This window comes from Aethalodelphis obliquidens, unplaced genomic scaffold (genome assembly GCF_003676395.1).
Source record: "Aethalodelphis obliquidens isolate GAN/ISIS:26980383/991018 unplaced genomic scaffold, ASM367639v1 scaffold22, whole genome shotgun sequence".
Taxonomy (NCBI): Eukaryota; Metazoa; Chordata; class Mammalia; order Artiodactyla; family Delphinidae; genus Aethalodelphis; species Aethalodelphis obliquidens.
This window is the reverse complement of record NW_020837966.1, coordinates 1,762,599-1,790,248: the sequence shown is the minus strand read 5'-3', so window position 1 is coordinate 1,790,248 and position 27,650 is coordinate 1,762,599. Positions and strand designations below refer to the sequence as shown.

The following is a 27,650-nucleotide window of genomic DNA, read 5'->3' as shown; positions in this document are numbered from 1 at the left end:
CCACGCACACACAACTGGCTTGGTGCTCACTCTGGCTTCTCTTGGTGGCTCTGCGGGCTGGACACCACAGAGCACCCATCTCCCGCCCAGACAAGGCTTACATATGGCTAAGCCCCCAGCGCACACTTAGCTCACTGGGGCCCTGGGAGTGGGGAGGGCAGCCGCCCACCCACGGGCCCACCTATGGCCTCCATCCTGTGCCAGCACTTGGCCCAGGGGTTGGCACACTGTAGGTCCTCAGCCAAGGTGCAGTGAATATTGGAATGTACACCCTTAGACCCGGCGAGGACACCGCGGGGAGCATCCCACAGAAACAGTGTCTAGCTAGCCAGCTCTCCACCGACAAGGCCCACGGGTGCAGGGTCGGCCTGCTGAAGGCCCAGAGCACATGCGCATGTGGACTTAGAAAATGGATCTGTGTGGAATACACGCGGGTGGAGAGTGGTTCCCAGCAGGAAAGAGGAATTTCGTTGTAAATCCTGGTGATATTGCTAGAAGAGCTAGAGAGTCCCGCGTGGGGAAGCGAGGAATGGAGCGGTTCGGTGCGGCCATTTGCTGAGGTAGGAACCAGGCAAGCACAGTGACCCCTAGCCCACCACCTCGCTCCAAGTTAACAGAGGTCATCTGTGTAAGGCACAAAGAGGGAGCGACGTCTGCTTCAGCGGACGTCGGCTGCGCTGCGGTCCCGAGGTCTCACCCAGCGTGGGGCTGGCAGCGGGGAGCGCGCGGGAAGGACTCTATCCGCCAGAGACGTGAGTGAAACGGGCCGGTCTCTGGTCCGCGGGCAGAACCGGCAGGGGCGAGGGGCAGGGAACAGGACCCCCGCTGCAGGACTGGGGGAAGGGGCAGAGGATCTGAGGTCAGAAGGACAGGAGGTGGGGGAAGGGGCGGGAGGCCCCGGGAGCAGAGGGGGAGACAGAGGACCGGGGGGCCGGGGTGGACCCGCCGCGCTCTGGCCCTTTCCCCTCCGAGCCCTGGCCGTCCGGAGCCTCGCGGGGACGGCCTTTCTTAGGCCCGCTTGCCTCCCTAGGGGAGGAAAGAAGGAGCCGCCATCGCCACCGTAGATTCCGAAGGGGCGCAGAGTCCTCCTGGGCCGCTCCGGAGACTGGGGGAGGGGGTCGGGGAGCCCGCCCCGCCCCGTCCGGGACCTCCCGCCCCCCGGACATAGGGACGCTCCCATTGGCAGTCGGGCTCCGCGCGCCGCGCCCATTGGCCGGCCGCTGTGAGGAGCACGCGGCCACGGTGGCGGGCGCGCAGTAGGAGGGCGGCGGACGGGCCGGAGGGCTGAAGGCAGCGCGGGCGGCGCGCAGCGGGCATGGCGGGTGTGGGGCTGCGGGCGGCCGCTCGGCGCTGCCTGCCGCGCCGAGACCACGGCGGGCCGCGAGCCGCCTCGTCCTCGCCCTCCTGTCCTGGTTGCGGCCCTCCGGGTCCCGGCGCCCACTGCCCCGGCGCCCCGCGCTCGGCGCCCGCCGGCGGCGCCGAGCCCAGCGCACACCTGTGGGCTCGATACCAGGACATGCGGAGACTGGTGCACGGTAGGTGAGCCCGAGCGGGAGGAGCGCCGGGCGTGTAGCCCTCTCGGCGGCACACGCGAGCCTGGCCGACGGACCGACGGACCGAGTTCCAGGGTACCGCTCCCGAGTCGTCCCGGGCGCCGCTCCTCGGGGGGAGCGCCGTGGTGGGGCTCGCCAGGGCCCCAGAGCCCTAAGGCCGGGCAACTCTTCGGGAGGGACTCCGGCGGAGGGTCCTGGGGGCTTCTGGGGACTCCCGGAGGCGGGCGGGTGCGCGGTTTGTTCCTCCGCTCAGTATTCAGGAGCTCGGGGTTCCTGTAGCGGCCGCCGGAAGGCGGGCCCCGCCGTCTTTCCTCAGGGTCCCGCCTGTTGGGAGGCCGAAGCGGAAACGCCCCCAACCCCTTGTTCTCTTCGGGGCCTTTAGTTGGGGCGGGAGTACTGCGGACAAAGCCAGCCAGCCGGCGGCGCTGGCCGAAGCGGGCTCCTAGAGATTCCTGACTCAAAAGATGCCGAGTAGACTCTTCGGACGCCTCTAGATTCCGCCCTGGAGTCTCGCGCTCTCAGCTCAGGAGGGGAAGGCGTTGTTTGGAGAAACGACACCAAGTCGCCCAAGTCCCCTGGAATCCAGAAGGGTTGCTGCTTCCTTGGCCAGGGCACTTACTCCTCTATCCTCTCTCCCTCTGCAAAACTGGCAGATGAGGCCCCAGAGCACCCTGGTGAGGCCAGAGGGCTGGATATTTGTTCTGGTCTCTGGGGCCCTGCCTCTTTAGCAGACAGATGTGGTTGGGGCTTGGCCCTATCACTGACCAGCTGGGTGGCGCTCAGCAAGCCTCTTCCTCTCGGACCCTCAGTGTCTTACATCGGAAAACACAGTCCTGGGGCCTCTGTCACAGGGTTGTGGTGCTGACTCGGAAAGAGTCCAGGAATGGATGGGGCAACTTCAGGAGGAGCCCCTCTGGGAGTGATATAGCTTTTGTCATCTTATAAGACAAAGTGGTCCTGTCTGGAAGATTCCAACTGCCTGAACGAGGGCTTCCACTCCAGCTGTGTAGAGACCTGGGAGTAGTATGGGTGGACAGGACTCACATTTTGAGGAGCTGAAGGCAGAATAAGCCCTGAGGACTTGTGGTTTTGAAGCCCTTGGGCCTCTATCAGGACCATCCCTGCCTCCCCCCGCCACCCAGTGGACTGGGCATACATGGGGTGCCGTTTAAGGACCTGTCTTTGCTCTGGGCCTCGAGAAGACCCTCAGTAGAGCAGCCTGAGAAGGCTGCATTGTAGGTGTGGGGGAGAGACATAGGGAAGTCTAGTGGGCTTTATCACTCAGGGCCCACTTGGATTTTCAGATCTTCACAGAGACACCCCCCCCAAGCTCCTCTTGATGTGATATGGGCAAGGTCATTTCCAAGATGCCATAGTGAGTGCCGGGATGGACCAGCCTTGCACCCCTGGGTCCTAACTATCCCCTTCTGGCTGGGTTTCCTTGGGGGAGATTCTGGACATTGAGACATGCTGATGCCTGTGGGCAAAACTTTGCTGGGGAGCCAGGCCCCAGGCCAGCCCCTCCCCCCCCAGCCTCATTGTGGTGACACTGGAAGGCTAGGTGGAGGGACAAAGTGATTGAGGCAGTTAGGGTGACCTGAATTCAAATCTCAGTTCCATGGCCTGTTGCTAGATGGTTTGGAGCAAGTGACTTTACCTCCCTGCACTCCAGTTTCTTCCTCTGGATGATGGAGGAATAAATGTGATCACCTCATGGGATTGGAGTGAGCTCTAAGGCACCTGCAGCAGCTGGGAGGATGGCCCCCACAAGTCTCATGGCTGCCATTGAGAGGAGTTGGCCTGGAAGGTGGGGGCTGGACAGTGAGACCAGTGAATTTGGGAGGCTGGTGCAGGTGGGGGGCATATCTCCTCACCTGGCCCCATGCACCACCACAGCCCTATGGAAGAAACTGGGGCCTTCTGGCCCCCAGAGCTATGGTTTTCTCAGTCTAGAAGCTGGGTCAGGAGGCCAGGCCTGTGGGCTGCTTCCCCATCCTGCTTTGTTCCTGGGAGGGTTGTCCATCCCTCGGAATATCCTCAAGGGCAGAGGCGAAAGCCTGGATTTGGCCAGAACTCAGTGCCAGGAAGGTCTGCACAGCCAAGCAGACCCCTGCCCTCCTGGGGAACTACTGGGCTTTGTGCTGAGAGTCACAGATGGCACCCAGGAACTCAGGACCGTGGGAAGGGACATCTCAGAAGCAGCTTCATAAGAGAGCTGATGTCAGCTGTGTCTCATGTGCACCCAGGTGAGGAGTGTTCCATCTGCACCCACGAATCTGAAGCAGCTGCTCTTGCAGGCCTAAGGGCCACCAGAGGAACCAGCCACACCTGTTCCCCCACCCACATTCTGTACTTGTCTCCAAAGGAAAGGGGATGGGTGTGGAGCCTGTGTTCCAAAGGGACCTCTGAGGCAAATGTCTGCTCCATGGCCAAGGGCTTCTGCTTCAAGATCACAACTTGTGTCTGAGACAAAAATTAATTCACTGGAGGCTTGGACTCTTTGGGCCTCAGCCACAGGCTAGAAGTCTCAGGAACGGGGCCACCTGGAGCCCCTGCAAGGCAGTGTGCTGTGTGTGCACCTAGTCCTGCCTGCTCCCCTCTGATTCCCTGCAACCCGTTTCTTTGAGGGAAACTGGGGACAGGGAAATGTGGGCTCCAGAGGTGCATTGCCCATTTAATCCTACATTTGCCACGGGTCCAGGTGGGAATGCTGCCCAGAGCACGTTCTGTATGACCCTCTTTTTAATTTTGTAGGTTGGTACAATTTTTATTCCTCCTTTAGAGACAAGGAAACTGAGCCCCAAAAGGTAAGGTGTGGTAATTTTCCTGAGGTCACAGCCATGTGAGGGAGGGCTCGGTCTGCTCTCTCTGACCTCAAAGCCCGTGCCCTTTCCCCGTCCACCTCCCCCACTGCACAGATGGGGAAACAAAGGCAGATAAGCCTGGGAACCCTCAGCCCCCTAGGGAGCAGCCAGGGGATTGGGGTGGCTATGACTGTATCCTCAGAGGAGAGCAGCCTGGGTAATGACCCAGAACCTACCACATGTCCCACCTGTCATAATTAGCAATGTTCCCTGCCTAGAGGTGATGCTGAAAACTCGGGCCTCTGTACACCAGTGCTGAATCAAGTCTCGGAGACAGAGTTTTAGGTGAAGTAGAAGAGAATAGCTTTCCTGCTTTGCCAGGCAAAGGGGGACGCAGCAGGCTCCTGCCCCAAAACACTATCTCCCAACCCAGGAGGAGTTGGTAAGTTTTTCTAGCAATGGTGCAAGGGTGGGGTTGTTGAGAAGATTAGGGTGTGAGCAGGGTCTGCACTCCTTTAATCTCATCTCAGGTGGTCTCCTAATCTTGATGAGCTTCTCTGGTTCCTCAGATCTTGCCTCAGGTGGTTTCTCGGCTGTTGCTCCGTTGTCTCCCCATCCTTTCCCTTCCCGACTAACAGCTGTTCAAATCTGCCCTTTGGAACCCAGGGAAGGTCATGGAGGCTGGAGTCTGTTCCCTACAAACAAGAAATGAGGGACAGAAAGGCTTCTGTGCCCAGGAGCCCCACAGGGTCTTGCTTGGTTTCACTCCCCCCTTTTCTTTGATACGCCTCAGTTTTGAGGAGAACAGATGTTGGACAAGATAAGGAATAATTGTTTTGGATAGAAATGTTAATCATAAACTTGGCAGAGGGACTCGGTTTTAATCCCTGCTTCAATTTTATCTTTCCCCAAATCTTAACTTCCTGCTGAAACGGGGCATAGATACCGAATTAGAAATATTAGAGGGCTTCCCTGGTGGTGCAGTGGTTAAGAATCCGCCTGCCAATGCCGGGGACACAGGTTCAAGCCCTGGCCTGGGAAGATCCCACATGCCACGGAGCAACTAAGCCTGTGCGCCACAACTACTGAGCCTGAGCTCTAGAGCCTGTGCTCCGCAACAAGAGAAGCCACCACAATGAGAAGCCTGTGCATTGCAATGAAGAGTAGACCCCACTCGCTGCAAGGAGAGAACGCCTGCACACTGCAACGAAGACCCAACACAGCCAAAAATAAATAAATAAATTTATTAAAGAAACAGAAAGAAAGAAATATTAGAAATACTTGAATTCCTAGTCCTGGATCCGAGGAGTCCTGTATGATTAAGATCTCAATCCCTTAGTCTGCCATTTTGGTGCAACAGACCCAAGTTAAAGGTAAAACGAGTGACAACTGGATCTTTAGTAGATGTAGATCTCACTTCCTTAGAAATTCAGGAGAATAAATCGGAAACCCAGTCTGGAACTGGGCTGTTGTAGCCAGTTGTTTCCAAACAGTTCCCTGTAAGGGGGAAAACTCACCAAGTCCACCCTGAAGACTCGGAAATAGGAAGCTCACCACATATCCAGCAGTTATGAATTATCAAGAGAATCAGCATATGAATCTATAGTTTTGTGGGGAAAAGTAAAAGGTATGAGAAAGAATAAGAAAACAAAACTTCATTACACTTGTCGGAACAAATACTTAAGGTTTCCCAAAGAGTGAGATGTCCACTTCTTAGGAGTCTTGTTCGCTGGCTGTAGGCAGGCGTGGCTGGTCAGTCTCTGGTGATCATCTTACTCTAGTGTGATGTACCCATGGTTTTACTCCATCCAGTTTCAGAGAGGTATGAGTGGTAAGAACATCATAGGCTCCCTTCCATTTCTCTTCAAGCTGCTGCTCAGGTTCTTGTTCTTTCCACACTTTCAGCAGCACCCTGTCTCCTGCTTTGAAGGGATGAAAGGGAGCTTCCAGGCGAGGGGGAGACCTGTGAGACACAAACTCATGCTTAGCGGTTAACAATTGACCAGTCTGTTGTACATACTGCTTAACTTATTTATTTGAAGTATAGTTGATTTACCATGTGCTAATTTCTGTTATATAAAAGTGACTCAGTTATACACATATATACTTTTTTTTTTTTTTAGGCTGCATTGGGTCTTCGCTGCTGTGCGCGGTCTTTCTCTAGTTGCAGCGAGCAGGGGCTACTCTTTGTTGTGGCATGCAGGCTTCTCATTGTGGTGGCTTCTCTTGTTGCGGGGCATGGGCTCTAGGCGTGTGGGCTTCAGTAGTTGTGGCTCATGGGCTCTAGAGCACAGGCTCAGTAGTTGTGGTGCACGGGCTTAGTTGCTCCGTGGCACGTGGGATCTTTCCAGACCAGAGCTCGAACCTGTGTCCCCTGCATTGGCAGGCGGATTCTTAACCACGGTGCCACCAGGGAAGCCCTACATTATTTTTTTATAGTCTTTCCATTATGGTTTATCCCAGGAGATTGGCTATAGTTCCTTGTGCTATATAGTAGGACCTTGTTGTTTATCCATTCTTTTTGTTTTTTTAAGATTTTTTTTTTAAATGGACCATTTTTTTTTTAAGTCTTTATTGAATTTGTTACAGTATTGCTTCTGTTTTATGTTTTGGTTTTTGGCCACGAGACATGTGGGATCTTAGCTCCCTGACCAGGGATCAAACCCACACCCTCTGCATTGAAAGGCAAAGTCTTAACCACTGGACTGCTAGGGAAGTCCCTGTTCATCCATTCTAAATGTAACAGTTGCATCCAGTAACCCCCAACTCCTAGTCCATCCCTCTGCCTCCCCACCTCCCCACCTCTCCCCTGGCAACCAAAAGTCTGTTCTCTGTCTGTGAATCTGTTTGTTTTGTAGATAGGTTCATTTGTGCCCTATTTTAGATTCCACATGTAAGTCAGATATATGGTATTTGTCTTTCGGACGTAGTTCACTTAGTATGATAATCTCTCGTTGCATCCATGCTTGCTGCAAATGGCATTATTTCATTCTTTTTATGGCTGAGTAGTATTCCATTTTTTATGTGTACCACATCTTCTTTATCCATTCATCTGTTGAACATTTAGGTTGTTTCCATGTCTTGGCTATTGTGAATAGTCCTGCTGTGAACATAGGGTGCATGTATCTTTTTGAATTATAGTTTTGTCTGGGTATATGCCCAGGATCGGGATTCCTGGATCATATGGTAGTTCTATTTTTAGTTTTCTGAGGAACCTCCACACTGTTTTCCATAGTGGCTGCACCAACTTGTATTCCCACCAAGAGTGGAATTCCCTTTTTTCCACACCCTCTCCAGCATTTGTTATTTGTAGACTTTTTAATGATGGGGATTCTGACTGGTATGAAGTGGTACCTCATTGTAGTTTTGATTTGCATTTCTCTAATAATTAGTGATGTTGAGCATCTTTTCACATGCCTACTGGCCATCTAAATGTTTTCTTTGGAGAAATGTCTATTATGGTCTTCTGCCTGTTTTTTGATTGGTGTTTTTTTTTCTTTTTTTTTGTTTTTTTTGTTGTTGTTGTTTGTTTTTTTGGCCCCACTGTGCAGCTTGCAGGATCTTAGTTCCTCAACCAGGGATGAAACCCGCACCCTCAGCAGTGAAAGTACACAGTCCTAACCACTGGACCTCCAGGGAATTCCCTGGGTTGTTTGTTTTTTTGTTGTTGAGTTGTATGAGCTGTTAGTATATTTTGGAGATTAACTCTTGTCTGTCTCATCATTTGCAAATATTTTCTCCCATTCCGTATGTAGGTTGTCTTTTCATTTTTTGAGTGGTTTCCTTTGCTGTGCAAAAGCTTGTAAGTTTCATTAGGTTCCATTGTTTATTTTTGTTTTGGGAGACTGACCTAAGAAAACATTGGTACGATTTATGTCAGAATGTTTTGCCTGTGCTCTTCTAGGAGTTTTATGGTGTCATGTCTTACGTTTCAGTCTTTAAGCCATTTTTAGTTTATTTTTGTGCATGGTATGAGGGTGTGTTCTAACTTCATTGATTTACATGCAGCTGTCCAACTTTCCCAGAACCATGAACTGTTTTTCTTTCTTTACTCTTAGGAGCCAAGAATGGTCGCCTGTATATAATTTCTTAAGGGCTCAACCCTCGCCTGCTTCTAGGGGCCACCCACATATGGAGGAGAGCAATTGGCAAGCCCTTGTTCTATTTTAGATGAGTTTCCTGGCATAGCTTAGCAAAAGTTCTTCATGGTGTGATTCATCTTCTTAGCCTTTCTCATAGATCGGTGTCTCCATGCTGAGCGAAGTTTCCATTATATACCTAAAGCTTTATTTACTGTTTGTGTTATTTCTGCTATGAAAGCAGATCCATGGTCACTCTGAATAGTAGAGGGAAGGCTGTACCTAGGAATAATGTCCTTAAGAAGAGCTTTTGTCACTTCTAATACTTTTTCTGTTCTGGCTGGGAAGGCCTCTACTCAACCTTGATCCACGTGCAATCCTTGTAAATCTTTAGCCAAAATCTCGTTGAAGAGGGTGGGGGAATTTTTAAATCCTTGTGGCATCCCAAGTCTGATGTAGCTCAGAAAATTCAAGTTTGCAACAATACAGAAATATGTCCGAAATCACATACACAACGGTCAGTTCGTTTTACCATAGTTACTCCATTTTGACTTTCAAATGCACTCCCCTCCTCAGTGTCAAAGCAGATGTACAATGCGTGTCTGAAAGGCCACAAAACAGGCCTTTTTTTAAAGTTAAACCATGTATAAGCCAGTGACTTCCTCACACCTCAATACATGCAGATTTTTTTCATCATTTTCCCTCTGATTGCAAATCTTTCAATAGAAAGCATTGATAATCAAAATAGCTGTCCCTCAATGCCGGGGTGATACAGCTGTTTGACCTGGTTGTAGATCATGTCCCTCCATGCTAGGCCTCTTTTATATTTGCCTAGTTAATCCACACTGGAGGAATACTGATCAGGTATTGTGAACAAGCTCAGAGGTATGTTAGTGAGGAAACATTTTATAGGACATACATTTTATCATTTATACCCAGTTGTCACACGAGCATTGTACATGTGCTTTAAGCAGTAGACCCAGCTCAGTGGTATGATATGACATTTATGAGAGACCTGTATTTGTCTGAAGGTCCTTCGCATAAATCTTGAAGATGAAGCACTTCTGCGAAAGCATCAGAGTACAATAACTGTCTATAAATGACAGAAGGACTTAAAGGATGCAGTTAAACATCTGATTACAATGTAATGGATAAAGAAACTTGGTTACAATAACCAGAATTACAACTGATTACATACCAAATCTTAATTAAATGTTTCTCTCTGAAATGCCTCAGGGGCCCTCTGAAGCATCTCAAAGTTAGCTGGAGGTCAAAAGAACTTTTAGAAACTGCCAAACAATGCTATTTACTTAACCAAAGTGAAAAGATTTTAAAGGTGAATACAGATCACTTAAAGGCAAAGGAACTCACAAGCTGTTATCAAAAGCAGTATTTCAAGAAAACTTTAGAGGAAGAAACCAAATCCAGTCTTGTCCCAGCCCACTCCCAACAAAATTCATTTACCCAACTAAATTTCCTTTTCCTTTTCTGCAGACCTTCTACAACTTTCTGTAAACATTTTGCCCCTTTTCCATTCAAAATCAACCAGCTCTAGGGCAAAAATCACTTTTTTTTTTCCTTAGGAAAATGCAGTGCCATTCCTCATACCATCTTTTGTTCAAAACACACAACCTACTTTCCTTAAGCAACCGTGAATTGTCTTCAGCACTCTGTAGATTTATAAACATAAATACCAATAATTTCTAAAGACATGTGCTTTCTTTTTTTTTTAATATTCTTCATTCATTTATTTATGGCTGCGTCGGGTCTTAGTTGTGGCATGCGTGCTCTTCTTTGCGGCGTGCGGGGCTTCTCTCTAGTTGTGGCATGCGGGCTCCAGAGCGTGTGGGCTTAGTTGGTTGCCCCACAGCATGTGGGATCTTAGTTCCCCGACCAGGGATCAAACCCACATCTCCTGCATTGGAAGGTAGACTCTTAACCACTGGACCACCAGGGAAGTCCCAGACATGTGCTTTCTTATAAAGAATCACAGGGTGGCACCAAATACCTTTAGTTCCTACATACCTTTAGTCTCTCTGCAAAGGGAAGCCAGTATTCAGTAATTAATGTTTCAGTATCTTATTTTACTTGGAAATGGCCTACCTATTCAATAAACTTCCATCATTTAACTTAATTTAGCACAACTCTACAATTTTAAGTTACCAAGCATCTGGAGAGATTATTCTTAAGTAGACATTCCTAAAATACTTATTCATAAAGAGTTTACCTAAAAACTCTTAACCTCGTTTGCTTTACTTAACACTGATGATTCTAAATACATGTCTATATTAATTAAACCAACAAGCTTAACCTACCTTCAGTAACAGATATCAATTCAGTACTGAGTATTTCCCAGATCGTGTGGTCCAAAATTTATATTGGCCAATTTTTTAGACATTTAGATTTAACTTGTAAGCTCTTACTTTTAAGTCAATTAAACAGAGCTCATTTACAAGTTAGCTCCTACATAAAGACAGAACCAGAGATCTCACAGTTTTTCCACTTGAGTTTAATAAGGCCTTCTTTCCCCTGCCCTTTTTCTTCAGTCTCAGGAACTAGAGATGGTCTAGATAACATGTGTTCCTGAGGACCTAGGCACAGGGGGAAAGAAATACCAATTCCTTTTCATGGGAGCATAGCTGAAGAGCTCCTAGTTTTGTAAAAATACCCTAGGGGGTGTACAGAGATTGAACAGAGCTCTGGTCACCTATAACAAGGCTAGTCCAAAAGGGAAAATCCCAACCAACATTCCTCCACAGGCAAAGCCCCACGCAATAGGGAAGGATACACTGATGTTGTCACACGTGAGCTCTGTTATTCACAAAAGATGTCTCAACCAGTCAGTGCAAGTACTGACACACACACACATACAAACAACAAACATGGTCCCACAAACAAAAGATCAGACAAGGCGTAGCCCAAAGATTCCATTTCCACTCCCGGACAGAGAATTCAAAGTGGCCCACAATGAGCAGGTAGAATCTTCCCACCCTGCGCAAGCCAGAGTGGCTCACCCCAAAACAATACACATAAAAGAACAGACGACAGATCAGCTATGGCCACACAGATAATTAGAGGAGGTGTAGTTTAAAAATTCTGCTTCCACTCCCAGACAAAGGTTTCCAAACAGTTTGGCTCAGTTCTTGAAAAAGAACAAACCCAGAGTTGGCTCTTGGAGAGCCTGGAGTGGAGAGAATTCCCAGCCTTTCCATTCCTGTGACAAAAGGATTCTAGCTGAAGAATAGAATAATAATTTAGGCTACCACACAAAGGCCACTTCTCCTTACTTTTAAGAATGTACATTGGCCAAACAGAATTATAATAGAATCTCATTCTTTTTAGTCATAGGTTGATAGCTATAGGTTGACCAGTCTGCCAGAATTTTCCCCAGGGGACTATCAGATGGACTCGAAGAAGAAGCACTTCCCATGTTTGATTGAAAGAACACTCACGCTCAGACCAAGAACAAACCAAAATCCTAGCCAGCAACAGAAGCCTCAAACCAAAGAAACCAAAAACCCAAACAGAAACCAAAACGAAATGGGCTTCCAAGTCCCACTTAGCCCATCTCTGCCCAAGTGGCACGCCTCTCAAATGGGATTTCCTGGAATGGAGAATCCCCCAAATGGGAACCAAGGTTCCCCCAAACGGACAGGGTCAAAGTGGCCACAGAGTACACGCTGGGGGACTTCCCCAAATGCTAGCCGAGGTGTTGTGACATCCCAAATGCTACTTTTATGCTTCCTCAAAATAATTCCTTGGAGTAGGAAGTCCAGGGTGGTCCAGGCAGGAGGAAGAGAGGAACATCCTCAAGGCAAAGATGACCTCGGCAGCTGGGCAGCTGCTAGGGTGGTCCCTAGCAGGACCACTCTTCCACTGTCTCGTCCCGCCTCGGAGTTCCAGCTGCCAGGATGGCCGATGGGGTATGACTGGGGCTCAGCCTTCCCAGACAAGGGTCCCAGGTGATCTGGTCTCTAAAGGAATTCTTCAGCCCTCCACTCTTGAATGAGGCTGGCATGGAGAAAATCTTGGAGCATCCAGTCAAGCCAGGGAACCACCCCCGCCCCCCGCACCCGCCCCAGGACTGCCCACGAGTCAGCCCCATGTTGGGTGCCAAATTTGATGCTAAAAACTCAGCCTCCCTGCACCAGTGCCAAATCGAATCTTGGAGACAGAGTTTTGGGTGAAGTAGAAGAGAATAGCTTTATTGCTTTGGCAGGCAAAGGGGGACAGGCTCCTGCGCCCAAAAACTGTCTGCCAACCGGGGAGGAATTGGTGAGGAGTTTTTATAGCAGTCGTTCAAGGGTGGAGTTGCTGATAAGATTAGGGTGTGTGCAGGGTCTGCACTCCTTTAATCTTGTGGTCTCCTAATCTTTTTTTTTTCTTTTTTTAATTTATTTATTTTGGGCTGCACTGGGTCTTCATTGCTGCGCGTGGGCTTTCTTTAGTTGCGTCGAGCTGGGGCTACTCTTCGTTGTGGTGCGCAGGCTTCTCATTGCAGTGGCTTCTCTTGTTGTGGAGCACAGGCTCTAGGCACGTGGGCTTCAGTAGTTGTGGCGCACGGGCTTAGTTGCTCCATGGCATGTGGGATCTTCCCGGACCAGGGCTCAAACCCGTATCCCCTGCATTGGCAGGCAGATTCTTTTTTTTTTTTTTTTTTGGCTGCGTTGGATCTTCGTTACTGTGCGCGGGCTTTCTCTAGTCGTGGTGAGCAGGGGGGCTACTCTTTGTTGCAGTGCGCTGGGCTTCTCATTGTGGTGGCTTCTCTTGTGGAGCAAGGGCTCCAGGCACGCAGGCTTCAGTAGTTGTGGTGCATGGGCTTAGTTGCTCCGTGGCATGTGGGATCTTCCCAGACCAGGGATCGAAGTCGTGTCTCCTGCATTGGCGGGTGGATTCTTAACCACTGCACCACCAGGGAAGTCCCAAGAGGCAGGTTTTTTTTTTTTTTGCGGTACGCGGGCCTCTCACTGTTGTGGCCTCTCCCATTGCGGAGCACAGGCTCCGGACGCGCAGGCCCAGCAGCCATGGCTCACGGGCCCAGCTGCTCCGCGGCATGTGGGATCTTCCCGGACCAGGGCATGAATCCATGTCCCCTGCATCGGCAGGCGAATTCTTAACCACTGTGCCACCAGGGAAGCCCTGGTCTCCTAATCTTGATGAGCTTCTCTGGTTCCTCAAATCTTGCCTCAGGTTGTTTCTTGGCTGCTCCTCCCTTGTCTCCCCATCCTTTCCCTTCCCTACTAGCAGCTGTTCAAATCTGCCCTTTGGAACCCAGGGAAGGTCATGGAGGCTGGAGTGGGGGACAGAAAGGCTTCTGTACCCAGGAGCCCCACAGGGTCCTGCTTGGTCCCAGGGGCAGTGAATGTCATTACGTGGACTGGTGGGCAGCTGAAATCTGATTAGAGGGGCCTCACTGTGAGACCTGTGGCTGGGGCCCTGAGCAGCAGCGGAGCTACCCAGTACCCCTCACCTTGATAATGTTCCTAAGTCCCAACCCCAGCTTCAGGCAAGGTGGAAAGTGTCAGAGCATAGCCAGGTGTCCCATGGGGCTTATGAGAGTCTGGAGGAGGCATGGCTCAGAGCAACTGGTAGGCTGCAGGCGGTGGTATAATCCAGGACCCATAGGGTCCTTACCCCACCCATGTGACCCTGGGCGAGTGACTTTTCACTGAGCCTCAGTTTGACCTAATGCTGCATTGAGTTAAGAGTACCATTTTAGGGTGTTTCCTGATCATCCTCATTATACTTATACCTCCTTCCTCTAGACCTCCTGCCTCCTGAGGTCTGCAGTCTCCTGAACCCAGCGGCCATCTATGCCAACAACGAGATCAGCCTGCGTGATGTCGAGGTCTACGGCTTCGACTATGACTACACCCTGGCCCAGTATGCAGACACGCTGCACCCAGAGATCTTCACTGCCGCCCGTGACATCCTGATTGAGCACTACAAGGTGAGGCCAGACAGGTAGGGGTCCCAGGCCGGATCATGGGGCGCCCCTGGATGGGTGGCTGAATTGATCCCCTGAGGCAGCTGCCCAGCCAGCAGGTCTGTCAGTACTGCTGGCTCAGGCCTGACCTGATTTCCCCTGACAGTACCCGGAGGGGATTCGAAAGTATGACTACAACCCCAGCTTTGCCATCCGTGGCCTCCACTATGATATTCAGAAGGTGAGTGGCTAGACCACTGACTCCCTGGCCCCTCCTGACTGGATGTATATCAGAACTACTTCCTTAGCTGCCCGTCTCCTACGCGGGCGGGGGCGGTGCTCATCTTTCTACTCCCTTGGCCTCAAAGCTGTAGCTTCCTCTTGGCGTGCACATGATACCCTTGGTACCATCCAACTGGGGCTTCGGCATGGGGGCTAGCAAAGGCTGGCTCAGAGCTAATGGCAAACTCCTTCATTGCCCATCTTACTCCCTTGGTGCCCTCAGAGTCTTCTGATGAAGATTGACGCCTTCCATTATGTGCAACTGGGGACAGCCTACAGGTCAGTGCTAACCTTGCCCTGACCGCACCCCAGCCTGCTGCTCCAGGTCCACACTGTCCTGCATCACCCCACCGTCCCCCACCCTACACCGTGGCCCGGGTTCAGGACCACTTCGGACTGGTGATCTCTGCATCCACCCAGGGGCCTTCAGCCTGTACCAGACGAAGAGGTGATCGACCTATATGGGGGCACCCAGCACATCCCACTGTACCAGATGAGTGGCTTCTATGGCAAGGTACTCGCTCCGTCTGCCACTGCCCAGGGCAGCCAGCTCCATGACCTCACAGCGGGTGCTGGCTCCCTGGGAGGCAGTGCCCACACCCTGGTGCGCCAGCCCTGACCCACAGGCTGTGCCCCTCCACCAGTGTCCCAAGACATATTTGGAGCTCTTGGGTCTCCGGAGCTGGGGCTTGCTGAGTCAGTGGTCCTTCCTCAGGGTCCTTCCATCAAGCAGTTCATGGACATCTTCTCGCTGCCAGAGATGGCACTGCTCTCCTGCGTGGTGGACCACTTCCTGGGCCATGGCCTGGAGTTTGACCAAGCACACCTCTATAAGGATGTGACGGTGAGGGCGCTAGGCCTGCCTCCCAGTGTGGCAGGGAAGGTGAAGTCCAGCCACAGCAGGGCAGGTCCTCGTGGGCTCCACTGTGGCCTCACTGTCCCTCCACTGCCCCCAGGACGCCATTCGAGATGTGCACGTGAAGGGCCTTATGTACCAGTGGATCGAGCGGGACATGGGTAAGGGGGGATGGTTGCCCTGCTGCGGCCTGTCCGGGCAGGGTGCAGGGCTGGCCCTCACAAGCTCCCACCTCCCCCCATTAGAGAAGTACATCCTGCGAGGGGATGAGACATTCGCCGTTCTGAGCCGCCTGGTGGCGCACGGGAAACAGCTGTTCCTCATCACCAACAGTCCTTTCAGCTTCGTGTGAGCACCCCCGTGTCCCCCAACCCGTGGGAGGAGGGAGCAGGGCAGGGGCCTGAGTTGGGGTGGGCAGGCCTGGAGCCTCCCTTAGACACCTGCCACCTGTCCCACTCTGTCCCACCAGGGACAAGGGGATGCGGCACATGGTGGGTGCCAACTGGCGCCAACTCTTCGACGTGGTCATCGTCCAGGCAGACAAGCCCAGCTTCTTCACCGACCGGCGCAAGTATGGGCCTGGCAGGGGCGATGGGCCCAGGGAGTGGGGACTGGCCTCTGCTTGCCGCCCTGTGTGCCTGGGGTGGGGGCACCCCCTTGCTGATGGGCAGGTGAGCAGGTGGGCCTTTGCAGAGTGGGAGGTGTCCAGCCTGTGGTCCTGCCACAGACTGGAAATCAGGCCCTTTAACCCCACCCTAGGCCTTTCAACCCACCCTAGGCCTTTCAGAAAACTTGATGAGAAGGGCTCACTGCATTGGGACCGTATCACCCGCCTGGAAAAGGGCAAGATCTATCGTCAGGTGAGAGCCATCTAGGTGGGAGTTGTACCTGGTAGGGACCCCAGGGCCCAGCCACGGCCCCAGGCTGTGGCGGGGCTGCCGCACGGCCTCTTGGGCCCTGACCAGCCACCACACCTCTGTTGTGGCTCTGTCCCCTCACAGGAAGTGGCTCCCAGGGCCTGGCCCAATTGCTTGGCCTCTCTGTGCTGTGCTTTCCTCGTCTGTAAAAGAGGTATAATACTCTACTTGAGTGGTGGTGTAAAGCTCTTAGGTTGTTGGGGCATTCGCCAAGTGCCCAGTAAATGGCCCTGCTTTTGCCTCGGGCTGAGCACTCCGCTGCAGCCAGATGAGCCTGGTTGGGGCCCCTGCGTTGGGCTGGTGGGGGCGCTGGCACAGGCCTCGGAGGAGACCCCTTTTCTGGCTGGCTAGGAGGGTGAGAAGGGCCTTGTGCTTGGTGGGGAAGTGTCAGGTGGCTGTGAGCAGGAGGTGATTAAGGCACTTGGCTCTGGGTGGAATGCGGAAATCCTGGCTGAGCTGGGCTTCTTGGAGATGGAGGGTCCAGAAGCTGGGGGCAGGGAAGAAGCCAGCAGTCGGGCCAGTGACAGCCACAGGGAGCAGCCTCGGGCCGCCCAGTGCCAAGGTCCCAGCCCTTCACCCCTGCCAACCGCTCGGCCTTCCACCCTGCTGGCCCCCAACTGTCGGTGGCCCCCTTGGGCACCAGCTTTACCCCTCGGCTCTGAGGCTGATGCTCCCTGTTGTCTTGGCATCCTGGCTGAGCCTGAGGAGGGTCACACGTCTTTGTGGGGAACTGATTTTTCTTCTCTGGCAGGCTTTAGACTTCTGTATGCCTGGTGTTCTGAAATTTCATTGTGTGCGTGGTTCTCGTCGTCTTGGCACGTCCTCAGCGCCCCGCCCGCTCGTACTTCCCTCCTGCTCCTCACCTCCTCTGCTTGAGCTTATTTCAACCATTAAGCCCTTCACAGCTACCTGTTTCCCCCACGGCTGTCACCTCCCCAGGCCTCTCATGCCCGCAGACTGCCTCTAGTAACTCCTTTTTGCTGGGTGTATATTCTCACTTCTGGGCTGTGGGTGCCTGCCCTGTGGAGGCTGCTGTACCTCCTGCTCTGTGCCCCCCCGCCACCCCTGCCCCGGTTTCTGCTCCCCTGCCAGCTTCCTCTGCTGTGCTTGAGCCTGGCTGTTTTCATCTCTCCAGCTTTGGCGCAGGAGGGGCAGGCGGCCTCACAGTGAGGACTGCCATTGGTCTGCTGGGTCCCTCTGGGCTCAGGCTGAGGTGGCCTGCTTGCTTCAGGGCCATGGGGTCACTGCTGCAGTTTGTTTCCCACAAAGAGTGAACTCAATTCCTAGCTTGGGTGGGTGTGAGGGCACGGGGAGGGGAGGGCCAGGCCTATAGGAGACCTTCCTGCCCCAGGCAGACCCCCTTCCGGAGCCTGGAGGGGACAGCGAGGCCACGGGAAAGGGCAGCCCAGCATCCGGCTAGAGGGGCCTTGCTGCCTCTGGGGATTAGGGATTTGGGAAGACTGGTGGAGAATTACCCTGGGGGAGCCCCTTCGGCACACTGGGCTTAGCCCGGTCTCCCCCGCCCACCCCCAATCTCTTCCCAGGGAAACCTGTTTGACTTCCTGCGTCTGACGGAATGGCGAGGCCCCCGTGTGCTCTACTTCGGAGACCACCTCTACAGTGACCTGGCGGTGAGGGCGGGAGGCGGGGATGGGTCGCAGTGGGGAGGGGAGGGGGACCTCCTGGCCGGCACTGAGCCCTGCTTACCCTGCACCCTGCCCCCCAGGATCTCATGCTGCGTCACGGCTGGCGCACAGGTGCCATTATCCCTGAGCTGGAGCGAGAGATCCGCATCATCAACACGGAGCAGTACATGCACTCGCTGACGTGGCAGCAGGCACTCACGGGGCTACTGGAGCGTATGCAGGTGCGGGGGCAGCTGGACGTCTGCAGGGAGGTGGGGGGCCGCTGCCTGGCCGCACACACCCAGAGCACCCCTTGTCTCCCCCAGACCTACCAGGATGCCGAGTCTCGGCAGGTGCTGGCCGCCTGGATGAAGGAGCGGCAGGAGCTGAGGTGAGTGGTGGGGCCTGGGCAGGAGCCCCAGCCCAGCCCCCTCAGGAGCACCCCCACGAGTGCCCACATCTCCCTCCCCAGGTGCATCACCAAGGCCCTGTTCAATGCGCAGTTCGGGAGCATCTTTCGCACCTTCCACAACCCCACCTACTTCTCGCGGCGCCTGGTGCGCTTCTCCGACCTCTACATGGCCTCCCTCAGCTGTCTGCTCAACTACCGCGTGGACTTCACCTTCTACCCGCGCCGCACGCCCCTGCAGCACGAGGCACCGCTCTGGATGGATCAGCTCTGCACCGGATGCATGAAGACACCCTTCCTTGGCGACATGGCCCACATCCGCTGAGGGTACCTTTATTGTGTGGACCAGGCCCAGCCCCTGCTGTCCCCACCCACTCTGGGCAATAAAAGCCGCCTCCCTCCTGCTCGTGCCTCTGCTTCAGCACCGGCTGCGTCACTTGACCTCGAGGATCCTCTGGGTGTCAGGGAAGTCGTCCTCCAGGAGCGCGTCCTGAGGGGAGGACTGTATGTTTGTTAGTGGCTGGACTGAGACCAGGCCCTGGGTCCCCTTTCCCAAGCCCCCAGCCCCCGCACTCACGTCAAAGGGCTCACAAAAGGCATCATGGCTACCAAAGACCGGGTTGGGGACAGAGACCAGGGTTGGGCTCGTCCCTTCCTGCCATGGGGAGAAGTCATCAGCAGCATCATCTTCCGCCTGGGAAGGGAGGTGAGTAGTGAGAGGCCTCAAGCAAGCTCGGTGGGCCCAGACCCCACCAACCCCATCAGTCTCCAGCCCAGCCTACCTGGAAGGCAGAGAAGCCAAAGCCTGCGGACCTGCTTCGGGCACGAAGGTAGAGGGCTCCGGCCGCAAGGCCAAGGAGCGCTCCAGCAGCTACCACAGCCCCCGCGCCTGCTGCCACAGGTGGGGCCTCCGGGACCAACACTGCCCGCTGCCAACGAGGAGAGCATCAAGAGACCTGGCCAGAGCGGTCTCCTCACCCCTTGCCCACCCCTGGCCAACTCACAGGCTGTGGGGGTGCCAGGAGGGGGCTGGCCAGAGTGTGGATGATGCCGTTGAAGGCCACGATGTCCCACACAATGACGTGGCTAACCACAACTGCTCCTGGGACCTGTAGGGAGACCAGGTCAGGCCCAGTGGGTGAGTGAGGGCTGGGGCCAGTAGGGGAGGGGCAGCCTCCAGACTCACCACAGGGGCCTGAGAACTGTTGTCAGGGCCCATGTCACTGATGATGAGGCTGAGGCCTGAGTGGGCGGGAAGCAAGGTACCCTGGCTGGCGTTGGTGCTCAGGAAGGTGGTATTGGAGGCGTGTAGCTCCAGGTCTGGGCCGCTCAGTGTCTGTGGGCAAAGCAGGGCCTGTTGGCCTGGGCCAGCTAGAGGGAGCAGAGTTGGGCCCTGCTCTCCCCACATCCCCTGCTACTTACCAGGTTGTCCATAAAGCCTTCGTTGACAGGGACGAAGAGTGTCTTGTAGGTGAGCTCGTCGTCCAGGAAGTCCAGGAAGTCGAGACCCCTCGGGGTGGCATTGGCATAACCCAGTAGCATCTGGGATGGTGGGGACAAGGTTGTGGGTAGGCTCTCTCCACAGGGATCCCAGCTGTACCACCCCCCGGTCCTGAGCCTGGGCCCCTGCACACCCCGTAGAAGGTGGAGAAGTTGGCAGTGGTGGCCAGTACATCAAGCAGCTTCCCATTGCACACGCTGGCCCCATCACCCACGAAGCCATCGCGGCATCGGCAGGCCACGTCTGCAGGAAAGGCAGTGAGTTAGTGGGTCAGTGGGAAAAGGCAGGGCAGAGAATGGGGTGTGGTGGGTGGCTGTACCTTGCATGCGGTAGCAGTAGGCGTCCCAGCACTCCGACAGGTTCTCCCGGGCACCCAGACTGACCACGCCCACCTGACCATCGCCACAGTCTGCTGCCGGGAAAACGACGGGATGGGCAGCCGAGCCATTGGCCAGCCAGCCCACAAGGCAGAGGTGGAAGCCCAGCTGTAGGGGTACAAACAGATGCTGAGACCCAAGACCCAACTCAAGGGGCCCCCACAGGCTTGGCTCCAGACTCCTGGGCCCCGCGCACCTGCTGGGCAGCAGAGAGCTGAGGGAGAGAAGCAAGCACAGCTCCTTGGGCCCCACAGGCTGCCTCGGCCTGTGAGAAATTCAGGCTGTAGGAGCCACTGGGGGCCTGGAGGTGGAAGACACCAGCTCGTTTTTCTGTGGAAGGCAGGGATGCATGGTCAGAGGGCCAGCACCGAGGTAAAGCCGGGGTGCTGGGAGAGGGCAGGGAAGCACACCCTGGAAGTGCAGGTCAGTGCACACAGCGTCCACGTGACAGGGTGGTGGCTGGTCCAGGCAGCGGTCCACGGGCGGCTCAGGCTCCTCCAGACACTGCACTCCATCACCCACGTAGCCGGCGTGGCACGCGCAGCGCCGTGTGTTCTGGACAGCAGAGCAGGTGGGCGCCCTTCAGGGACTGGGGCAGCCGCTCATCGGGGGGCCCCCGCCCAGCTGCTTGGCTGTGCCCGCCTGCTCACCGGTCCAGTGCTCAGGCAGTCAGCGTGCTCGCTGCAGCCCCCGCGGTGGCCATCCTCACAGGGGTTGCGGGCCCGGCAGCTCCAGCCATCACCCTCGTAGTCGGGCAGGCAGGTGCAGGTGACCACTGTGCCTACCTGGCTGCAGTTGGCATGCTCGCTGCACCCGCCACGCCCATGCTGGCACAGGTCTACCACTGGAGGCAGCGAGAGAGTGGTTGGACCAGGCGACAGGAGGGGAGGGGAGTGGGGCCTCCCACCTCACATTCCTGCTCACCTGTGCACGTGCGGCCATCCCCTTCGTAGCCCAGGCTGCACTCACAGCTGTGGCCAGCGCGGCACACGGCCTGGGATGCGCAAGGTGGAGCACACACAGGCTGCAGCTCTGTCCCCCAGGGCCCACCCCACACATCCAGGTTAGTGGCTGCCCTCCTAGACCCCCTTCCACCTCACTGTGCAGTTGGGGCATGCACTGGTGTGTGCAGGTATACAAGTGTGCAGGGTCGGCACAAGCACAGGGCCCACTCACCCAGCTGCACCTCACAGTGTGGCCCAGTCCAGCCCTCATCACAGAAGCAGGAGCCAGAGCCCCCCAGGCCCTCATCGCAGTGGCCATGGGAGGTACAGTTGCAGGCTGGGGAGAGGGACAGGCAGGATGGTGGCGGCACATGGGCCATGTGGATTAGGGAGCAGGATAGGGCAGGGTCGGGCAGGACAGCCTACCTTGGCAAAGGGGCCCAAAGGCACCTGGGGCACAGAGTTCACATGCCATCCCAGCAAACCTCGAATGGCACCTACAGTTCCCGCTGCCGCTCATGCCGTCCATGCACGTGCCATGGCCATTACAGGGGCTGCTGGCACCCCCAGGGCAAGCTAGGGGTTAGGGTGGGAGAAGAGAGGTGGGGCCAGGGACGCTCATCAGGAGCCCAGACACGCATCCCCAGCCTAGCCACACAGTCCGTCTGCCACCCAGCAGCAGCAGAGGCTCTTGCAGAAGCAGCAATCCACCCAACTCCCCACGCCCTGGAGAACACCCGGACCCCCAACACACCCCACCAGGTCCTGTACCATCTACACACCCACCCCAGCTCTTAGAGCGTTCTCACCTGGTAAGATCCACTCCCCGCCCCCAGCCCCTGACCACCCTGACACCCTTTCTGAGGCACAACGGCCAGAACTACACCCTTGGCCACCTTGGGAGCTGGAGAAGCCAGCCAGCAGCCTCCACAGCCTCAGGACACTCACCTCGGCACTCACTGCCATAGTGACCAGGGCAGCAGCTGGGCTTCCAGGTGGTGGTGACACAGTTGCGGTAGCAGCCCCTGCCCAGGCCTTGGGGCTGACCCCAGTGGCTGGGCCGGGCCCAAACACTGCGCAGTGCCAGGGAGTGCAGCGGAGGAGACGTCCAGAACTTTGAGAAGTAGCGCCAGCAGCCCTCAGGGCTGCCCTGGGCCAAGAGGAATCGGGCTGCAAACCTGAGCTTGGTAGGCCCTGGGCCCTTCCCCCACCCCCACCTGGCTCCCAGCCCCTTACCTGCTCCTGTGAGCCCTCAGGACAGGGTGGTTCCAGCCCACAAACGCTGCAAACCTTCTGCAAGGAAGGGAGACCAACAAAGCAAGCTCAAGTGAGTGGACAGGACAGGTGGGCTTAGGCCCCTGCCTATCCATCCACCTCTGGCCTGTGGCCTCCCTCACCAGCCACAGAGGCCGAGTCTCAAAGCGGTCACACCGGGCACCAAGGCCAGGTGGCTCCAGCAGCTGGTCGATGCCGTAAGCCAGGCCCCCCTCAAAGGGCAGGTGTCGCTGCACAATCCGGGCGTCCTCCTCTCCCACCGTGAGCTCACCCTGCAGGCGGAAGATGTGGAGTACGTGGTGGATCACAGGTGTACTGCAGCACCCCGCCCCTGCCTCCTGCTTCCCTCGTTCAAGCTTCCTCCCCAGACTCACCGGCCGGGCACGGCTGCAGGAGAAGGAGATGGGGGTCCCATGCATGGTGCGCAGTGGGCCCAGGTTGGGCAGGTCAGATGCCAAGGCCTGAGCAGATGGAGCACAGTTGGAGCTGGGAGGGCAGGCTCAGTGGCAGGCAGTGGGGACCAAGGTCTGGGAGTGCACCCACCTCGACGTTGCGGATCACGTGGCCCCGCACAATAGCTGCCAGCTTGTCACGGTGGTCTTTATGGTATAGCCAGACCTGGCGATCGGGAGGCAAGGCTTGCAGGGCGGAGTCTGTGGGCCACAGCATTGTGAAGGGCCTATGGAATGAATCTCGAAGCAGGGGCAGCAGGCCAGCCATCTGGTAGGATAGAGGTGTGACAGTCCCGTCAGAGGATGGTGGGCAGATGGAGGGGCTCCAGGGACCCAGGTGACCTTCCCACCAGCCACATGCCTCTGTAGCCATCCCAGGCCAATAGACATGGACAATACATACAAGTTGTCAAGTATGTGGGCACAAATAAGCACACCCTTGTGCTCCCTGGGACGCTCATGCCCACAAATATGTCCCTGTGCACAGAAAGGTGAGCGCACACGTTGACAGTCGCCCGCATATACACACTTAAACGTGCACATATACACACACTGAAAGGCTCACACACAGGAGCAGTACCGTCACAAGGCCACTGAAGATCTTGTAACCGAAGCTCTCCGCAGCGGCGGTGAAGTTTCTCTGGGGACAGGCGCTCAGTGAACAGTGAGGTCAGGAGGGGAGGGAGGATCCCAGGCCCCTGGGCGCCTGCCTTCCAGCTCCCCGCCCGCACCCAGGTCATACCTGCGGAATCGGGGCAGCGTCAGGCTCCCAGTGCAGCGCTTCAGGTGGCAGCAGGACACGGTCGATGAAATGCAAGACACCGTTCACAGCCTCGTGGTCGCTGCTCACCAGGCGCGCGAAGTCATTGATGTATATGTTGCCCTGGGGGTGGGGCCGGGATTGAATAAAGCCAATTAGTGGGGTGCTCAGGGAGCTGTGGGTGGGGCCTGAGGTGGGAGCAGAGCCTGGGTTGGGTGAGTCTTGGGGCAGGAAGTGGGCGGGGTCAAGGCTGAGGGTGGGTCTTGCCTCCAGCCCAGGGAAACAGCCACCCAGGGAAACAACCACTGGACTTGGCTGGTGGGAGCCGTGCAGACACAGGGCCAAGCTCAGAAGTCCTGAGCCCAGGACTGGCCCCTGGTAGTGGCTGGGGTCCGGGGACAGACTCATCTCCCTCTCATTAAAGCCGCCCTGGCCCTGGGAAGGTGAGACGGTCTTAAAAGCATGGGGACAGGGCATAGATGCGGGGCTTGAGAGCAGCTGAGTCCTTGGTCTGTGGACAGTCCATGTCGGGGACCAGGACCTGGGCTCACCTCCCTCTCACTGAAGTGCAGCGGGTGCCCGGAGAGTGTGGTGGCATAGCCCTCCTCTAGCAGCTCCTGGCTTCGCAGCTGCCGGCAACCAGCCACGTGATAGCGGAACACAAGCTGGCGATTGGCACGAATCCGGGCCAGCTCATCCTGGAGTGGGAAAGGGTGCCCTGACTTCCACCTCTGCCCAGGCAGCGCCCACCCCCCAGAATCCCCAGCCTTGCTCCAGGGGCTGAGTTACCTGCGACAGGTTGGTCATTAGATCTGCATGCGGCACAAAGATTGTGAAAGGCCCATCCCCCTTGAGCTCCTTGTATTCCTGGGGGGAGAGGGAAACAGCTTAAGTGGAAGAAGGGCAACCTGGGACCAACTCGAGGTTTCCACTGATTTTCTGGGAGAGACACAGACTCAGAAACCAAACCAGCCAGCCCTCTGACCAAATGAGAATATCATGGCCCAGAGACAGGTGGGATTTGCAGGTCAGAGAGGCCCAGGCTGGACCAAGGACGTGCAGGCCAGCTGGTTACTCACCAGGAGATGGAGGCTGAAAAATGAGGCATGCTTGTCCCGAAGGAGCTCCTGGATCAGGGGAGACAAGGATCAGCTCAGATTGTGGTTGGCCTCCATTCAGGGCTGGTGCCTGTCCCAGCACCTAGAGCCCAAGGTCTGGCCGAGATAGAGATGAGGAAAGGAAAGCCAGGGTGGTCTGTGAGGGGATCAGGATTGGTTTCATGGATCATAACTGGGTCATGCCTAGGTGGAGTCAGGGGTCAGGCTCAAGTCCTGGTCAGGGCCAGGATCAGGATCAAATCTGGGGTCTTAACCAATATCACGGGTCAGGCCCATGGGCGGCATTGCCAAGGCTCGGTCAGGGGTCCTACTTGGGCATCATTACCAGGCCGACTCGGGTACGGCAGGTGAAGCCATCACCCACAGTGTGGACTGCATCGCAGGTACACATCCTCTGGCCATCCCCTGTGCTTTTGCACACAGCATAGGGGCTGCAGCCTCCATTGTTCTGAGGCAGGGACAGGAAAGAGGCATCAGTGACTCCCAGGACTGCTGCCCCAACCAGCTGTGGGGAAGGGGCCATGAAGTTCCCTGGCCAACACCCAAGGCCCTGTTTCCTACTAATCAGTCAGACTTGACCTTGACCCCTCAGTCAGAGCGCAGGTGGCTCACCCTTCAGAAGAACTCAGGACCCTGCTGTGGGTGAGGAAGGCTGGTTCCCGCCCCAGTCCCCTCCCCCTGTGGAACTGGGTGCGACTTGGGGGCCTGACCTGGGAGCAGGGGTCCAGGAGCACACAAGTCCGGATGCCGTCCCCACTGTAACCCTCGCGGCAGCTGCAGGAGACCTGTCCCAAATCCTAATCAGTGGGGCTGCTGGTACCCTAGAGTGGGCCAGCGCCCTGGACAGAAGGAGCACCCCTCCCTGGGCCTGGTCTGAGGAGGGCCACACCCTATGAGGGAATGGCACAGCCCCAGTGTCCAGCTCTGTTGTGCTGACCTGCTGGGGGCCGGTGGGGATACATTCGGCGTGCATGTGGCAGCCCCCGTGGTGGATGAGACAGCCGTTAACTTCTGGGGGAAAAGACATTGGGATGAGGGCTGGCCCTAGGCCGCCCCTCCATTCATCTGTCTGTTGAGGTGCTCATCCCCTACTCTCTCAGCACCCTCAGGCTCACACCTGTGTGTGCCCCTCAGCCCTTCCTAGTCTCACTCATGCCACTGAAACCACACCCCTGGGGGCAGACCCCAGCCTCACCCTGGCACAGCTCCCCATCACCCGTGTAGCCATCCAGGCAGGTGCATGTCCGCTGACCAGGTGCCACATTGGTGCAGTTGGCGTGGGGGGAGCAGCCCCCATGGTCATGGGCACAAGGGTCCACCACTAGGGGTAGATGATCCCAGAGTTGTGAGCAGTGGGCATGGGACAGAGTGGGGACAGGGGAGGAGGGCATGAGAGAAAGGAAAAGGTCGGAGGGAGGGGTAAGACCCAAGAGGTGACAGGGATAGAGACTGGACCTAAAGGGCATGGAAAGGGCTCTGTGGGGAAATCCACCCCCAAATTTCAGGGGCCTCGGGGCATTGGTGTGCCTGGACCTGCACAGTAGATGCCGTCGCCCGAGTACCCCGCGGCACAGACACAGGCAGGGGCTGCAGCCAAGTCCTGGACGCAGCTGGGAGGGATGGCAACAGCTTAGTCTATGTCTGCCCGGCCCCTGCCCTGACCCTAGCCACGCCCCCCCCACTTGCCCACCTGCCCCAGGCTGAGCTCACTCACTTGGCATTGGGGTCACACTTCTGTGGGCACTGAGGGCCAGTGATTTCTGGGGGGTAGGAGGATGGTTCTGATCATGCTGACCCAGGAACCGCCTCCCCAGGAGTCACCCGCCTCTCCCCCTTGGGGCCACTCCTCACTCTGGTCACAGCGGAGGCCCTGCCAACCCACGTTACAGACACAGCTTCCGTCCCCTCGGAGCCCCTCCTGGCACAGCCCGTGGGCACAGTCACACACTGGGAGCGGAACGAGGCAGGACAGAAGTTACCCAGTGCCTGTTCTGTCCCTGCTGCGGCGTCTCCATGACCGCTGTCCTTGGCCACCTTTCCCACCATTCCTGCCCGTCCCCGGGGCCTCACCTCCAGTGCAGTTGGGCCCGTAGCGGCCCAGCTCACACATCTCACAGGCCGTTCCGTGGAAGCCCTCGTGGCAGCGGCACTCCCCACTGCCCAGGAGCCTGTCCTGACACTGCCCGTGGCCCGAGCACACACCACCCAGACCCCCCGGGCACGGCTCACACAGTGTGCCGAAGAAGCCAGGGCAGCAGTCAGGCACCTGTGGGAGGGGGCACAAGGAGAGGCCCGGCACAGGCCAGGACAGACGTCAGGGGGCAGGGAAACGGCGGGGGTCGGGGGAAGGGCATCTTGGGGCCACAGAGCCACAGAACAAAGCAAGTCAGACCCAGAGAAATGGAGACTGCCTTCTACAAGCCTCTCCATGGCAGGGGTGAAGAAACGGACTCAAGGACGGAAAGGCCACACCGGACTCCATGGAGAGGGGCAGAGCTCGCCCCATTGCTGCCCCCAGGGCTTGGTTGCTGGTGTCAGTTCTAGGCTGAGCCTCTTTCTCTCTCTCCCCATCCCCACTCCCTGGAGGCACAGCTACAGAGACAAACACTGGCCCCTCTGACCTCAGACCTCTCTCCCCCTTCCGCCAGGCCTTTGCTTCCCTGGCTTCGTCATTCCTAGCCCTGCCTCTGCCTTTGAAGCCTAATCCCAGCTCCTGCCCTCGGCCCCCACTCCCACCTCCTCCTCTCTGGTCAAAGGCTTGGGGCTGGGGGT

The 27,650-nt window shown here is 56.1% G+C and overlaps 2 protein-coding genes across 11 annotated transcripts in view; one reads left to right on the top strand and one right to left on the bottom strand.

Moving 5' to 3' along the window:
* The first annotated feature begins 1,209 nt into the window (after nucleotides 1-1,209).
* NT5DC2 (5'-nucleotidase domain containing 2) lies at nucleotides 1,210-18,855 on the top strand. Of its 7 annotated transcripts, none has more exons than XM_027121054.1 (15): nucleotides 1,251-1,535; nucleotides 14,202-14,386; nucleotides 14,529-14,603; nucleotides 14,868-14,923; nucleotides 15,065-15,158; nucleotides 15,360-15,488; nucleotides 15,601-15,661; nucleotides 15,746-15,848; nucleotides 15,970-16,171; nucleotides 16,260-16,360; nucleotides 16,502-16,571; nucleotides 17,962-18,048; nucleotides 18,144-18,284; nucleotides 18,369-18,433; nucleotides 18,515-18,855. In XM_027121054.1, exons 1-15 carry the CDS (start codon nucleotides 1,316-1,318, stop codon nucleotides 18,774-18,776), a joined length of 1,851 nt encoding a protein of 616 aa, XP_026976855.1. In that variant the 5' UTR covers nucleotides 1,251-1,315; the 3' UTR covers nucleotides 18,777-18,855. The 7 variants fall into 7 exon arrangements, 5 of the variants coding, with proteins under 5 accessions (XP_026976857.1, XP_026976855.1, XP_026976853.1 ...); XM_027121052.1 differs by lacking the exon at nucleotides 1,251-1,535 and adding an exon at nucleotides 1,542-3,799; XM_027121056.1 differs by lacking the exon at nucleotides 16,502-16,571 and having other exon boundaries at nucleotides 1,210-1,535; nucleotides 15,970-16,071; nucleotides 16,279-16,360.
* The window catches only part of STAB1 (stabilin 1), a 27,691-nt gene continuing 18,804 nt past the window's right edge, over nucleotides 18,764-27,650 (bottom strand). The window contains exons 38-69 of one of the 4 annotated variants that reach the window (XM_027121022.1): nucleotides 26,949-27,144; nucleotides 26,730-26,825; nucleotides 26,593-26,638; nucleotides 26,412-26,488; nucleotides 26,074-26,199; nucleotides 25,816-25,889; nucleotides 25,589-25,663; nucleotides 25,204-25,326; nucleotides 24,840-24,887; nucleotides 24,550-24,627; nucleotides 24,312-24,458; nucleotides 23,743-23,883; nucleotides 23,581-23,640; nucleotides 23,092-23,268; nucleotides 22,923-23,009; nucleotides 22,671-22,820; nucleotides 22,510-22,566; nucleotides 22,222-22,423; nucleotides 21,700-21,849; nucleotides 21,506-21,610; nucleotides 21,254-21,361; nucleotides 20,980-21,173; nucleotides 20,740-20,884; nucleotides 20,526-20,659; nucleotides 20,272-20,437; nucleotides 20,086-20,195; nucleotides 19,874-19,993; nucleotides 19,638-19,787; nucleotides 19,456-19,560; nucleotides 19,234-19,380; nucleotides 19,029-19,145; nucleotides 18,764-18,953 (exon numbers count right to left, since the gene is read on the bottom strand). In XM_027121022.1, coding sequence (XP_026976823.1) covers nucleotides 18,885-18,953; nucleotides 19,029-19,145; nucleotides 19,234-19,380; nucleotides 19,456-19,560; nucleotides 19,638-19,787; nucleotides 19,874-19,993; nucleotides 20,086-20,195; nucleotides 20,272-20,437; nucleotides 20,526-20,659; nucleotides 20,740-20,884; nucleotides 20,980-21,173; nucleotides 21,254-21,361; nucleotides 21,506-21,610; nucleotides 21,700-21,849; nucleotides 22,222-22,423; nucleotides 22,510-22,566; nucleotides 22,671-22,820; nucleotides 22,923-23,009; nucleotides 23,092-23,268; nucleotides 23,581-23,640; nucleotides 23,743-23,883; nucleotides 24,312-24,458; nucleotides 24,550-24,627; nucleotides 24,840-24,887; nucleotides 25,204-25,326; nucleotides 25,589-25,663; nucleotides 25,816-25,889; nucleotides 26,074-26,199; nucleotides 26,412-26,488; nucleotides 26,593-26,638; nucleotides 26,730-26,825; nucleotides 26,949-27,144 — 3,780 coding nt within the window. In that variant the 3' untranslated portion in view covers nucleotides 18,764-18,884. Of the gene's footprint in view, nucleotides 18,954-19,028; nucleotides 19,146-19,233; nucleotides 19,381-19,455; nucleotides 19,561-19,637; nucleotides 19,788-19,873; nucleotides 19,994-20,085; nucleotides 20,196-20,271; nucleotides 20,438-20,525; nucleotides 20,660-20,739; nucleotides 20,885-20,979; nucleotides 21,174-21,253; nucleotides 21,362-21,505; nucleotides 21,611-21,699; nucleotides 21,850-22,221; nucleotides 22,424-22,509; nucleotides 22,567-22,670; nucleotides 22,821-22,922; nucleotides 23,010-23,091; nucleotides 23,269-23,580; nucleotides 23,641-23,742; nucleotides 23,884-24,311; nucleotides 24,459-24,549; nucleotides 24,628-24,839; nucleotides 24,888-25,203; nucleotides 25,327-25,588; nucleotides 25,664-25,815; nucleotides 25,890-26,073; nucleotides 26,200-26,411; nucleotides 26,489-26,592; nucleotides 26,639-26,729; nucleotides 26,826-26,948; nucleotides 27,145-27,650 lie in introns of those variants that run through there. The other 3 variants (XM_027121023.1, XR_003435831.1, XR_003435832.1) reach the window with 3 other exon arrangements.

Bases quoted from the DNA above. Each gene is read 5' to 3' on its own strand.
- NT5DC2 (XM_027121052.1), top strand. From the start codon at position 3,436: ATGCACCACCACAGCCCTATGGAAGAAACTGGGGCCTTCTGGCCCCCA. The intron at 15,662-15,745 runs GTAAGGGGGGAT...TCCCCCCATTAG, and splicing joins GTGGATCGAGCGGGACATGG to AGAAGTACATCCTGCGAGGG. The intron at 16,361-16,501 runs GTGAGAGCCATC...GTCCCCTCACAG, and splicing joins AGGGCAAGATCTATCGTCAG to GAAGTGGCTCCCAGGGCCTG.